Source organism: Polypterus senegalus, chromosome 3 (genome assembly GCF_016835505.1).
Source record: "Polypterus senegalus isolate Bchr_013 chromosome 3, ASM1683550v1, whole genome shotgun sequence".
NCBI lineage: Eukaryota > Metazoa > Chordata > Cladistia > Polypteriformes > Polypteridae > Polypterus > Polypterus senegalus.
The window spans coordinates 278,528,998-278,543,716 of record NC_053156.1 but is presented as its reverse complement, the minus strand read 5'-3'; the positions used below and the strand labels follow the sequence as shown (position 1 = coordinate 278,543,716).

At 42.1% G+C, this 14,719-nt stretch overlaps 1 protein-coding gene across 2 annotated transcripts in view; it reads right to left on the bottom strand.

The window, feature by feature from the left end:
- Positions 1-5,802: 5,802 nt before the first annotated feature.
- The window catches only part of zgc:64051 (leukocyte surface antigen CD53), a 56,931-nt gene continuing 48,014 nt past the window's right edge, over positions 5,803-14,719 (bottom strand). For both annotated transcript variants that reach the window (XM_039749267.1, XM_039749266.1), the window contains 2 exons: positions 8,967-9,050; positions 5,803-7,545 (listed from right to left, as the gene is read on the bottom strand). In XM_039749267.1, coding sequence (XP_039605201.1) covers positions 7,477-7,545; positions 8,967-9,050 — 153 coding nt within the window. In that variant the 3' untranslated portion in view covers positions 5,803-7,476. The remainder of the gene's footprint in view (positions 7,546-8,966; positions 9,051-14,719) is intronic.

Sequence of the window (14,719 nt, the reverse complement as noted above, 5' to 3'; positions counted from 1 at the left end):
CCATTCTTTACTTGCACCTATAGGTGGAGCCCACATGTACCTTCTTTAAAGCATCCTGTCGGACTGAAGAAATCCAACAGAAAGAATATTTTTATCAGTTAGGTTAATTTACATAAAATATTTCACTAGATTTTAATTTTCACCAATCATCTTTAGATAAATGGTATCATCCTGAAACACACCTCACAAACTAATTAAACATATTAAAAGTCATAGGTATAAGAAATAAGACTTTCATGTGTAAACCGCTATCACAGAACAAAGTGCAAAGTTAAATGTTATATAAGATCTCATCTTCTAATACATAGTGTGGTGGTGCAAATGAGGTCTGGCTGTCCCAGTTTAAGAGGCACACGGTTTTAAGCACTTTTTTCCTTTTCCCTTACAGTTAACTGCAATATACATGCAACATTTCATAAACATCCACTCAGCTGTTTTGGAATAACCCGTAGTTTTGGTGGTGTTGGTGTGGAAGTAAAAATAACTCCCCAAAAGCACTCCTCAAAGTGCTTAATTATTTTTAGTGCTTATCCAGGCCTAAAAATCCAAAGTGAGCAACATTCATGTGCCTAAAGCCTTAAAGTAAAAGCCCAGAGTCAGGGGTCTATGTGTGTCCCTCAGAGCAATCTGATCGGTCAGTTTGGCTTTAGTGATGTGATCTAAAGAGGAACTGCAAGGAGAAAAGGACGACAGCAAGGTGTCTCAAAAATAATGACAAGTCTGAGAAAAAGGCTTTACAGGAACACAATTAAGAAAGGGTGATGGTCAAGACAGGTTTGATGCACAAAAATACAGAAGAAAGGCCATGAAGGTACATATGGGGCAAGACAGATCAAATATTTTTAAATGTATTCTATTATCTGTTGTCTAAACAAATATATGTATATATTGTGACAAGAAGGGGGTGTTGCAGTTTCAGTAGGTCCAACTGGGACATCTTTGAACACCCAGACCTTGAAGTGTTTAGTGACAGCGCACTGTGTTATATTAAGAACTGCACAGACATTGTCACAGTGGATAAATGTATCCGGGTCTAACTCAATCAGAAGCCCTGGATGACCAGGGAAGTCTGGAGGCTGCTGAAAGAGAGGAACACTGCCTTCAGGTCTGGTGACACGGCCCTCTACAGCACAGCCTGTGCCAGCCTAAAGACGGGCATTTGAGAGGCCAAGTCAGACTATAAAAGGAAGATCGAGGAACACCTGGATAGCAACAATGGCAGGCAAGTGTGGATGGGTGTCCAGCACAGGACCAGTCCTGGAGCTGTGGGAGGTGATTTATTGCTGGTGGAGGAACTGAACCACTACTTTGCCTGGTTTGAAGTAGATCTACCAGAGACAGCCAGACCCCATCCAGATACCAACAACAGCCCCATCTTCACAGTGGGGGAGCACGAGGTGAGATGCACGCTGTGGACTGTCACCCCACGGAAGGCAGCTGGACCTGGCGGCATCTCAGGACGCGTACTGAAAAACTGTGCAGACCAACTGGCTGGAGTCTTCACCAGGGTTTTCAACCAGTCTCTGTCTCAGTCCACTGTGCCATCCTGTCTGAAAGAGACCATCACCAGTCTTAACAACTACAGGTCAGTTGCACTGACCCCTGTGGTTATGAAGTGCTTCGAGAAGCTCATCAGGAACCACATCATGTCATTCATTCCTCCCATGCTTGATCCGCACTAGTTTGCCTACAGAGCAAACAGGTCTATGGAGGACGCTGTGGCCACTGTTCTCCATGCTGTTCTGTCCCATCTGGAGCAGCAGGGGAGCTATGCAAGGCTGCTCTTCATAGACTTCAGCTCTGCCTTTAATACCATCTTACCCCACAGACTGGTGACCAAACTGTCAGACATAGGACTTCCACACTCCACCTGCCTTTGGATCAATGACTTCCTGAGTGATCACACTCAGAGGGTTAGAGTGAGCCCTTACTTCTCCACACCCATCAGCCTCAGCACTGGCTCCCCATAGTGCTGTGTGCTGAGCCCCCTGCTCTATACCCTCTAAACTCATAATTGCATTCCTGCCCACTACAGTAACACCATTGTTAAGTTCACTGACGATACCACAGTAGTAGGGCTCATCTCTGGGGAGATGAGTCCGCCTACAGGGATGAGGTGGAGCGGCTGGAAACGTGGTGTAGGAATAACAACTTGCTTCTAAATATAGCCAAGACCAAGGAGCTCAGCATGGACTTCAGGAAGAAGGCAGACAACATCCAGCCATTCATCATCGACTGGGACTGTGTGGAGAGGGTCTCAGACTTCTTGGGAGTCACCATTAGGGAGGACTTGACCTGGGGAACACACACTGCTGATGTAGTGAAGAAGGCCCAAAAGAGACTCTATTTCCTAAGGATGCTCAAGAAGAACAACATCGCTGAGAAACTTCTGGTGTCCTTTTACCGCTGCACAGCAGAGAGCATCCTGGCCTATTGTCTCTGTGCATGGTTCTCCAGCTGTACAGTAGCACAGAAGAAAGAGCTCCACAGGGTCATTAAGGCCACCCAGTGGATAGTCGGCTGTCCTCTCCCCTCACTAAAAGAACTACATAGTTCCTGTTGCCTTAGGAACGTCAAGAAAATTCTTCAGGACCCATCACACCCAGGACATGTATTGTTTGAACACTTGCCTTCAGGCAGATGTTTCAGATCCATAAAGACTAAGACAAATAGACTGAGAAACAGTTTCTGTCCATCAGCCATCACCAGACTGAATGCTGCTAAGTGGTCAATCTGACCAAGTGCACCTTCATGTTTACAATACAATACACTCTCATGTTTATAATACAGCTCTAAGTCAACATTGGCTAAGGGACAAGTGCAATATGACGTATGTATGAGTGGAAAACAGTGTTCGGCTGTTATGGACTATTTTGGTACTTATTTTATTCCCTTTTTATTTTAGTTTTAACTTGAGTAATTGTGTTTTTTGTTTTTATTTTTAATTAATAAATAGTTTTTTGCACTGGAAAATCGCACCTAAAATTTCATTGTACAATGTCTCATTGCTACAATGACAATAAAGATTTTGATTTGATTTGATATGAAAAAGTTTGGGAACCGTTATCAGCCTGCATTATAATTTACTCTACTTTCAACAAAAAAGATAACAGTGGTATGTCTTTCATTTCCTAGGAATATCTGAGTATTGGGGTGTTTTCCGAACAAAGATTTTTAGTGAAGCAGTATTTAGTTGTATGAAATTAAATCAAATGTGAAAAACTGGCTGTGCAAAACTTTGGGTCCCCTTGTAATTTTGCTGACTTGAATGCCTGTCACTGCTCAATTCTGATTACTTACAACACCAAATTGTTTGGATTAGCTCATTAAGCCTTGAACTTCATAGACTGGTGTGTCCAATCATGAGTGGTAAAAGGTATTTAAGTTGGTCAATTGCAAGCTGTGCTTCCCTTTGATTCTCATCTGAAGAGTGACAGACAGCATGGGATCCTTAAAGCAACTCTCAAAAGATCTGAAAACAAATATTATTTAGTCTCCTGGTTTAGGGGAAGGCTACAAAAAGCTATCTCGGAGGTTTAAACTGTCAGTTTCAACTGTAAGGGATGTAATCAAGCAATGGAAGGCCACAGGCAAAGTTGCTGTTAAACCCACCAGGTCTGGCAGGCCAAGAAAAATACAGGAGCAGCATATGTGCAGGATCATGAGAATGGTTACAGACAACCCACACATCACCTCCAAAGACCTGCAAGAACATCTCGCTGCAGATGGTGTATCTGTACATCATTCTACAATTCAGCGCAATTTGCACAAACAACATCTGTATGGCAGGGTGATGAGAAAGAAGCCCTTTCTGCACTCGCACCACAAACAGAGTCGCTTGTTGTATGTAAATACTCATTTAGACAGGCCAGATTCATTTTGGAACAAAGTGCTTTGGACTGATGAGACAAAAATGGAGTTATTTGGTCAGAACAAAAAGTGCCTTACATGGCGGAAGAAGAACACCGCATTCCAAGAAAAACACCTGCTACCTACAGTCAAATTTGGTGGAGGTCCCATCATGCTATGGGGCTGTGTGGCTAGTTCAGGGACTGGAGCCCTTGTTAAAGTCGAGGGTTGGATGAATTTAACCCGATATCAACAAATTCTTCAGGATAATGTTCAAGCATCAGGCACAAAGTTGAAGTTACACAGGGGTTGGATATTCCAACAAGACAATGACCCAAAACACAGTTCAAAATCTACAAAGGCATTCATGCAGAGGGAGAAGTACAATGTTCTGGAATGGCCGTCACAGTCGCCTGACTTAATTATCATCGAAAATCTATGGGATGATTTGAAGCAGGCTGTCCATGCTCGGCAACCATCAAATTTAACTGAACTGGAGAGATTTTGTATGGAAGAATAATCAGAAATACCTCCACCCAGAATCCAGACACTCATCAAAGGTTACAGGAGGTGTCTAGAGGTTGTTAGATTTGCAAAAGGAGGCTCAACTAAGTACTGATGTCATATCTCTGTTGACCAAATTTATGCACCTGTCTAATTTTGTTATGATGCATATTGCATTTTTTCTGTTAATCCAATAAACTTAATGTCACTGCTGAAATATTACTGTTTCCATAAGGCATGTCATATATTAAAAGGAAGTTGCTACTTTGAATGCTCAGCCTATGATAAACATCCATCCATTTTCCAACCCGCTGAATCCAAACACAGGGTCACGGGGGTCTGCTGGAGCCAAACCTAAAAATCCAAAAAATTAAGACGGGTTCCCAAAGTTTTTCATATGACTGTATATATATTGTGGCACGCGGCTGGGGATGGTACCCAGCCGGGACGCCCAGGAGGACCGGAGAAGGGCTTGCGCCTCCTCCAGACCACGAGGGGGTGACCGCCCTGGTTGCCAGGGGGCGCCTCGGTGCCTGAGGAACCCTGGACCTCAGCACTTCCACCACACCAGGAAGTGCTGGGGGGAAGAAGACTGGGGACACCTGGAGGGCTTCCAGGTGTGCAGCAGGCACTTCCGCCACACAGGGGAGTGTCCGCGGAGGAGTGTCGGGGAGCAGCTGGAGCCCATCCGGGCTGCTATAAAAGGGGCTGCCTGCCTTCATTCGGAGTCAAGAGTCGAGTGGAAGTGGACAGGAGACTAGAGAGAGAGGAGTGCAGGCGGCCGGAAGGAAGGCCCTGCGAAGAGAGGCCTGGACTTTGGGGGATCGGTGCTGGAGGCACTGTGTTTATGCACGGACTACGCTGTAAATATTGTAAATAAAATGTGTGTGCTGGGTGACAAAGCGTTGTCCGTCTGTCTGTGTCTGGGCCACGTTCCACAATATATACAAGACAAGACAATAAATATAAACCTTTACTTAATTCCACAAGGTGACACTGTAGCTCAGCCTTCTCTAAAATATTGGTAAAAATGCATGACCTGTTATTCTGTCCCGTTCAGAGCTGTAAAGTTTTCATGGTCTATTCAGCTTTGCCTCATTTTTCACTTGAAAACAAAGGCAAGAACAACAGTGTGAGTTGCAATACTACTTTGTTCACCAAAGTACTAACATATACTGTAGCTTATGAATGACACTAAATAATTAAAGAGCCATACAGTTTAAAGCTGCCGGCACACAGATGCAGAATCCTGGGTTCACATCTCACCCTGTCCCCATTTTTCCCCTGGTATTGCAATTTCCAACATGGCCTGTTGCATTGATTTTCAAGTCCAAATTGACGTTGTATTTGTGAATGTAGGTGTATAAGTCTACCCAAAAACAAAATGTATTTGGTTTATATGGATCATAAATTATATAGAAAATAAATAATTACAAAGCAGTAACTGAGAAAAGTCATATTTACATTTTTATTAATATATAAATACTGTAGTACAAAATCATAAAAAGCAATGGACAGCATGCATATTTGCAGAGATGATGCAATTTTCAAAACAATGGCTTTTTGATCTTTCCTGGACCAGAGGACAATATAAGCACAAGGTCTATATAGTTAGGCCTCAGGGTGCGACTTGGGTGGTTCTTCTGCATTGCTTGAGCTGTGATATTTTATCAGGGTGGGAGTCATTTCTGTTTGAGTTGCTGCTTCCTCTCAGCCCACCCGTCGCAGAACCCTGAGTCACACCAAAGGAAGAAAGACAACTGCATTGACGACGGAGTTTAAACTGTATGATATTTCTGCGTTCAGCTGTCTGCTGTATGTCATTCTGACCCCTACACAAAATTCATAGGTTCCTAGCAAAAACACACACACATATAATAATAATAATAATAATTCTTTGCATAACTGGAATACTTCAGTCCTTCAAATAGGACTTCAACAACCTTTTACAAGGTATACATAAAAATGGTCATTATTATGCAAATAACATGCACGAGCTAAGGGTTTTAAGAAAAGTATTGAAATGTTGCAGGCTTTTACAAATAAATGTCTCCCAAGCTGCCAGACTGCATTTGAAAATGTTGTTAATGAAGGAGCTTTCAGGTTCCGACCTTAAATGTCATTGAGTAAACTCTTGACCCATAAAAGAACAACTATGATGAGATATCCTGCTGACTGGAACGGCCATTGTTGAAATGAAACTGAGACTGATGAGCAGTTCTCCTTTTAACCACTTCAGCATTTAATTTCCTGCTGAAAGGATTACACACATTTTAAAGCTATACCCTCGAGCACTTGACCGATTTCTAGTTTATTCAATAACACCGCCTACCATGAGAGTTTTTATTAGAGCATTAGTCATTTCATAAACTGCTAACACTAATAAGAAGACTAGCTTTTTCAGTGGCAAAGGCCATTGCAGCTAGGAAACAACGGGCAGATCGGGACAGGACAAGAAGAGTAATGTTATCAGGGCGCACAAGGGATCAACTGATTTCAGCTTATTTTTGAGACGCACTCTTCACAAGAAGCATTAAGTGCTGTAAGATCATTTGTGTCTGGCTGTTTAATAAGAAGGGGTTCCTGAAGTGATACATGCTGCATTTAATCAAGCCTTCATCTTTTTGTCTTACTTTATGTTTTGTTTTACCTCAAAGTTTGTGTTATCCCCTTCAGGGTTAACAGAATTCATCTTGACTTTGAGGAGACAGGAGAATAAATGAGAATTTCAGTGCAGTACAGTGGGCATGGAGGAAAGAAAACACTACAGAGGAACCTTATATTTACAACGTGACACACACCACCCAGAAGAGTAAGATCCAACAAGTCTGCGGTCTGACAGACTCTAAAAGTACAGATTTTAATTTTAATGTAATATTGGACCAGTCCTACCAAATATATGAACTTGCAGGGTCCCAGACCATCTGAAAGTCAATCTGACCAATAATATGCTGTTAAATATCATACAGGTGTCCATCAGCCCATAATATCAAAGTAAAGATTGCTGTTCAAAGGAGATGTCAGTGCTGTCGATTTACTTGCAAAATTGAGGAATAAGGAGCAGCCAGATGAGCAAAGAAAAGTCCACTCTTCTTCTTCTTCATTTTCTATTTGGACCTTAGTTCATGGGAAAGACATGCCAGATTTGGAGATATGACAGTAGAGGGTTATTGCAAACGACATTCCGAGCACCTAGAAGAACAGAAAAAATAAGCAAGTTATACTTGTAACAGGCCGGAAAAACAGATCCTTCAGACTGTCTTAACCATCTCAAGTATATTGTAATCCAGAACCATTATTAGATCCAGTTGGTGTTACTCAATGGATTGAATATTAAGTTTTATAAATTCCTATACATTTACAGGCATGGACAAATTTGTTGTCCCCCTTACAGCTAATTGAACAATTGACATGAAAAGCAATTGTCCCCTGTAGACCTGCATGCCTTTGAAATGCGATCGAGAAGAAGAGCAATTCTGAAAAAGGATCAAGTGTTACTTATTCTACAAAGATATTCTAAAATGGCCTGCACACATTTGTTGGTATTCCTAGGAAAGATAATCAATAATTGGATTCGAGTGATTTTTCAAACTAGCTGTTTTCTTGAATTAGTATCCCACATGTCTCCAATTGCTCAACCGGTCATTCAGCCTATTTAAATGGAGAAAAGTCATCACTCTGCTGCTTGGTATCAACGTGTGTCCCACATTGAAGATCGACCAGAGAAAGCAAAGGAAAGAGTTGTCTGAGGAGATCAGAAAGAACATGATAGACAAACATGTTAAAGATAAAGGCTAGATGGCTATCTCCAAGCAGCTTGGTGTTCCTATGACAATAATTGCAAAAAACGTTTAGGGTTAGGGTTAGGGTTAGGGTTAGGGTCCATGAGATTTTAACCGACCTCCCCGCATGTGGCCACAATAGAAAAATCAACCCCAGAATGGACAGAAGGATAAAGAGAATGGTAGACAAAAAGCCAAGAACAGCTTCCAAAAAGATACAAGCAGAACTCCAAGGTCAAGGTCCATCAGTGTCTGATTGCACCATCTGTCACTTTTTGAATGACAGTGGACTCAATGGGGGAAGACCCAGGAGGACTCCACTGTTGAAGGAAAACTATAAAAAAGACAGAATGGGAATTGGCTGAAATGCATATTGACAAGCCATACTGCTTCTGGGAGAATATCATTTGGACAAATATGTCAAAACTGGTTCTTTTTGGCAATAAACAGATGAAAAAATGAACCTTTCAAAAGAAAAGAACATCAGACCTGCTGTGAAACATGGAGGAGGCTCGGTTATGTTTTGGGTCTGCTTGTCATCATGTGGCACAGGGTGCCCTGAGTCTGTGCTGGGAACAAGTATTTCTCTCTGCTCATTGTACTTGCTCTCCTTGATCCACTGCTTATTCTCTCTCTTTATAATTATTTAGCCATAAGCAACTTTTTATAATTGGATGTGTAAGGCAGATGTTTAATTCATTCATATTGCAAATCAAAATATATGCCAACAGAATAATTAAAAACAGAAGTTTCTTGATCACACAAACTCTGACTTTGACTAATTTCCTGAACTTTCAGCAGCACACATTTAAAATACAGACAGACACCTACCTGAATAATGGATATACAGATGATGCCAATTCCCACATTCAGGTAATTTTTCTCAAACCATTTTTTCACTTTGTCAAGGCAGCCCTGAAAGAAATATATACTTTAAGAAATATGTAGGTGAATATACTGTATTGTTACAGTGGAGGAAGAAACTTTCAGAAAATGTTTCCTTCTGTTCTGGCCTTAAGCAGTAATAATGGAGTAAATGAGTAAATATTAAAGGAAAGATGCATCAATCGTGTGTCAGTCACTCACAGGTCTAATGTTAATTTATATATAAAAAAAATACTTTTTAAAAACCACGCTTATATTAAGTTAAAAATTGTACTAAAAAGTAAAAAATAAGTCTCTTATACATCACTCGTAAAATAAAAGCGTGGGCGCTTTTGCTAAGATTTTATTGATTGATGAAAAGCACAGTTTTTCAGCTCCTCCTGGGGATTCTTCTGGATTGAATCTTCTGTGGTGATACTCAGGGGGTATCCTAACACTACATGCACAATCCACTCAGCTGGCTCCTCTCAAGATCTCAGCTTCTCTAATTACATATTGATGACACGTCCACTCGGTCACCGAGTGATGCCAGTGTAGGAATCTCATTTTGGCCACTTGTAATTGAAATCTCATTCCATTATGGACTATCCAAAGCTTATGATCATCGAAGAGGATGATAAGGATGTGTTTATAGATTATTAACTTTATTTTTTTTTCTGAAAACCTACCTTCTCAATATTATCTCTACTATCATTTGTAAAACAAGACCCAGAGTACTGGAACCCCTCCAAAGATGGCTGGTGCTTGCCTTTTACCTCAGGGGCGCATGCTTTCTTTTTTCCCAGAAGAAGACCATACACTAAGATTTGGAGATGATAATTCTTGCCCCACCTGTGCTAATTGAGCTGTAAACTATTCCATTTAATGCCAGATTTCACAGCCTGATAAAGCCAAGAGGACAACATCATGAGCAGAGATGTAACCCTTAAGTTCCCAAACTGGATACCAGCCTGGAGATCACATTTTTGCTGCAATTTAAAAAATTTCTTTTTATCAGCTCTTTGGCCAATATATCTGACTTTGACCTGTTTATCTGTTCATCCATTTTCTAACCTGCTGAATCCGAATACAGGGTCACGGGAGCCAATCCCAGCCAACACAGGGAACAAGGCAGGAACCAATCCTGGGCAGGGTGCCAACCCACCGCAGGACACACACAAACACCGAGCACACACTAGGGCCAATTTAGAATCGCCAATCCACCTAACCTGCATGTCTTTGGATTGTGGGAGGAAACCCACGCAGACACGGGGAGAACATGCAAACTCCACGCAGGGAGGACCCGGGAAGCGAACCTGGGTCTCCTAACTGCAAGGCAGCAGCGCTACCACTGCACCACTGTGCCGCCCCCATTTATCTGTTCATCCAGATACAAATTTTAAGATATGAGGATTTGTTTAAACTGAAAAATCTGTTGACTTTTTCAGAATTTATACTGCTGAGCCTGATGAACTGGTGTTCAAATACTACCTGGAAGGCACTACAGCTTACAGGTAAAACAACAACAAAAAGAAGATACTGCTCTCCACTTGAAAATGCTGTGTAGCCATTACTATAAGAAATTCTGAAGTGCTACAAATTGATATTGATCTCAATATGGCAGATTTTGCAGGATACACAGTACAACTCTTTTATCAGTATCAGTTTAATTCATTACCAAGACTGCGGTATTCAAGCTGCATTTATAGCCGTTTTCCCACTACAGGAACTTTGTCTTCAGACACCAATAACTTCCTGTTTGATGAAGGCCCTGAGCTACTTTCATGTGTTATGTTCTCACTGTATAACAGGAACTGTAACCTTTATACAGAACATGCAATACCCAAAGAAGAGTGACGCAATGTGAAGTAAGGTTATTTATATAGACTTATTTAGATGAAGTGATTGCGACTTCATGGGGGAGATTATTGCTTTCTTTTGCATTTGCTTTCAAGGAGGCAGCTAGGATGGGTGATGTGATGCGAAGTGTGGATTTCTATCTTCACTAGAGTCTGCTACAGGTCCAGTGCTTGTGGACATCCATTTAGCACAATTCATCACCTGAGCCCCATTCACAATAGTTCTGGGATGAACAAAAAGTATACACTCTGGAGGAGGAACTAAAAAAATACCAAGAGCAACCTACCAGGAACTACACATGGCCCAAGTTACTGTGGTGGGAATGTTACACAAGTTCCTGAGCTTTTAGAAATCCCTGGTTCCTGACAAAAATTCCTGCAGTGGTAAAGTGACTTATGAGTTTACTTCCAGCTATGTTCTAGAGTTACATACGTCTGGTGATAAAGAGGGCCAGCCTTCCAACAGGGACACTACATAAGGGCTCTCCCTCAGAGCCTTACATTAAATGCAGATAGCCAACTCTTTAGGGTAGCCATCCTGTTTCCTGGACTCTTGTATCCCGGTCCTTGTTGCATTCTCTCTTATGGCAAAAATGTATTTTACAATCGCCAAATAATTTCATGGCCTCAGTCTAGGAAAATAAGGAAAGCCTTTGACACTTGTTAGGTTGCTTGCCCTATAGAGCGCTGGTGGAGGTTTGCCCATCTCCTACCATCTAGCAGTCTAGCCTTTTTGGAGCATATAGTGCACATACAAGCCACCTTACCCTTGGGTATTGCCCTTCTTTCTACACTGGCATCCCAATTTGCATTATCACTGCCAGGGTACACTTCCTTATCTTTTTTGGAACCTCGCTGGTCCTGCCCTAAGCAACACTTTCCTCTTTGCAATCTCTTGGTCTACTGGGCCACAACTTACTGTAACTTTATTAAAGCCAGCTTCTATTTACCAGCCCATGATGTCAACATATTAAATTTTGATTTTCTATGTGCTAAACACATCTTCTTAAATGAGCTCTGCCACTCAGTGATTGTTCTCTCAACTAGGAGTGTACTAATTACTTAATTTCAACCACACATGGTAGTTGGACAGGAGACACTTTAGTAAGGAATCTGCCACAATTCAGTATATGTATCATTTTATGGAGACATAGAAGGCTGCTGAAGGTGCTGCAGGACCCACCCTAGACACTCTTCAGTTAGCCTGGAAGAGACAACATTTCAGGAAACATTGGCTTCTACTATATTCTGAAGCATCTGGACTGCCCTGGCAAGTACAATATGCAAGAAGTATGTTTGTAGAGTTCAGCACGGTCTTTGCTTCAATAATACCTGAACTTTTTATTTCAAATTTGCTTGATTAAATATTGGCACCATTATTTGTTAGTGGATGTTTGACTTCTTCACAAACAGGAAAACATACATATGAATGAACCTTCGCTTGTGCACCATAAGCACCAGTGCTCCATGGAGCCGTGTGTTGTCCCCTCTATTATTCTAGCCGCACACAAACAACTCCACCCCTATAGACCACTCAGTCAAGTTACTGAAATTTTCTGATGATACTAAGCTCATTGGTCTCAATATTAATGGCAAGAAGGAAGTGTATAGGAATGAGGTGCACAGTCTTCCATCATAGTGTTACAAAATAAAAACATCTTGAGCTCAACACAGTTAAAACAATGGAAATGACTACTAATGTAAAAAAAAAAAAAAGCTATGCAATCCAACACCTGGAAATAAATACATACAAGTTCAGCCCGACACACATTTAACTGGGACACAGTGCAAGTAAAACTCAAGCCTAACAATAAAAGTGCCAGAGAGCTGGCTGACAAAATGAAAACGGCATTAACAGACACTTGGACATGAACTCAGCATATGCAGGCTTAAAAAGAAGAACATCCACATATTGCAGTTAATAAGACTTTATGACCAACACCCTCCAAACTCCACCTTATTATTCCAACCACCCCTCTTACACACACCCCTAGCCCCTACCCAATTCCTCACTTGCTATATAGTGCCCTTGATTCCTACATGTCTAATCATTTTCTCTGATGACGAATTCCTGGTAGGGGTGGAAAGCTTAGGAAAAAAACAACTATTTTAAGATATGTGACTCATCTTCTCTCTTTGTGGACTTCTAGCTACAAATTTGCAAACCGTATCACAGACCTTCGCTGCTATATATATTGTCACAGGAGGCTGGGGGTCAGACCCAGCCGGGACACCTGGAAGGACTGGGAGGTGGCTTATATGGCAACCCATTGGGGCCTGTGGCCACCTCCAGGGGGCGCCCCAAGCGTTGTGGAGCCCGGGAAAGATGCACTTCCGCCACACCTGGGAAGGTGGAGGAAGATCCTTCCAGCGACGCCCAGAGTGCTTCCGGGTGAAAAGGCAGCACTTCCGCCACACCAGGAAGTGCTGCCGGAAGGATGTCATCAGGCACCTGGAGCACATCCGGGTGGAAATAAAAGGGGCCGTCTCACTCCAATCAGGGAACTAGAGTCGGGAGCGGGAGCAGGACGCAGCTCCCAGAAGGAGAGGAAAGGCGGTTCACGGAGACTGCAGGATATGGAGGGTGATTGGTGCTGGGAGCATTGTGTGTTGTGTGGGACTTTGGTCAAAATAAACGTGTGTGGCACTCGACATCTGGTGTCTGTCTCTCTGTGGTCGGGGTGTTTATCGGGCTGTATATATATATATATATATATATATATGTGTTTAGACCTTTGGTTTAGTAAAAGCAGTAATTTCTAACAAACATATTCCCAGCGAGCGTACACCCCCTGCAGGATACAGTATATCAATGGGATACAGTCGATTCCTGTTATTCGGACCACATCGGGACGCGATCATTTTGGTCCTAATAACCGGCTGGTCCGATTACACGAACATTGCCCTATACATGTGCAACTAAGATGGGACGTGCTATAAGTAATGTATTAAAATGTCATTATGACTTTTATTGTGGTGCACACGTGTATGGTGAACGTACAAACAATAACTACGTACATGTACGGTTGTTTACAACTTTCCATCCATCCATCCATTTTCCAACCCACTGAATCTGAACACAGGGTCACAGGGGTCTACTGGAGCCAATCCAGCCAACAGAGGGCACAAGGCAGGAACCAATCCTGGGCAGGGTGCCAACCCACCGCAGTGCTTACAACTTTGTTTATTGAAAAAGAAATCTACAAATTCTTCGAAACGATCTACACGACACTCAGCAAGCGAAGCACAATAAAAAAGGTTACATTACCAAATTCCAGTCAATGTCTGAAGAACTTGTCTAGTGTGATCTGACGCATTCTGTTGACGCACTGTACTTGAACAAAATCTTGGTGTTTCCGGGTCAAGATGTGGAGGTCAGGAGAGCCACAAAATGCTCGGCATTCAAAGCTTCGGCACTAAAAGCGTCCAGTTTGACTTTCTTGAAGCAAAAGCTTTAATCCTGATTGACAGGAAGGAATTCCTTGCACGGACACTCTCGTTTACGCTCGACTTCATGTTACTGGGCGGTCCGTTTTAGGAAAGAAAGGGCAGGCATGTTCCCCTCCACGGGTTTGCACTTGGTACAAATATTCTGATTTCCTGACCTTTGATAAAAGCATAAGTTCTCCTGGGGAGCCCAGGGATACTCCCAATGTCACTGACCCGCTTTACATCCGCTTTCCGCAGGCAACATGTGGCTTCTTTTTCTTATTCTCTGTCACGTTCTTTGGTCGGATTAAACGGAAAATCTGGTCCAAATAAGCGAACAATATTAGGCTTATGTAATATGATCTGTTTTGGTTCTTTAGGATTTGGTCCGAATAAGCGGCTGGTCCAATTAACCGGAATCGACTGTATATA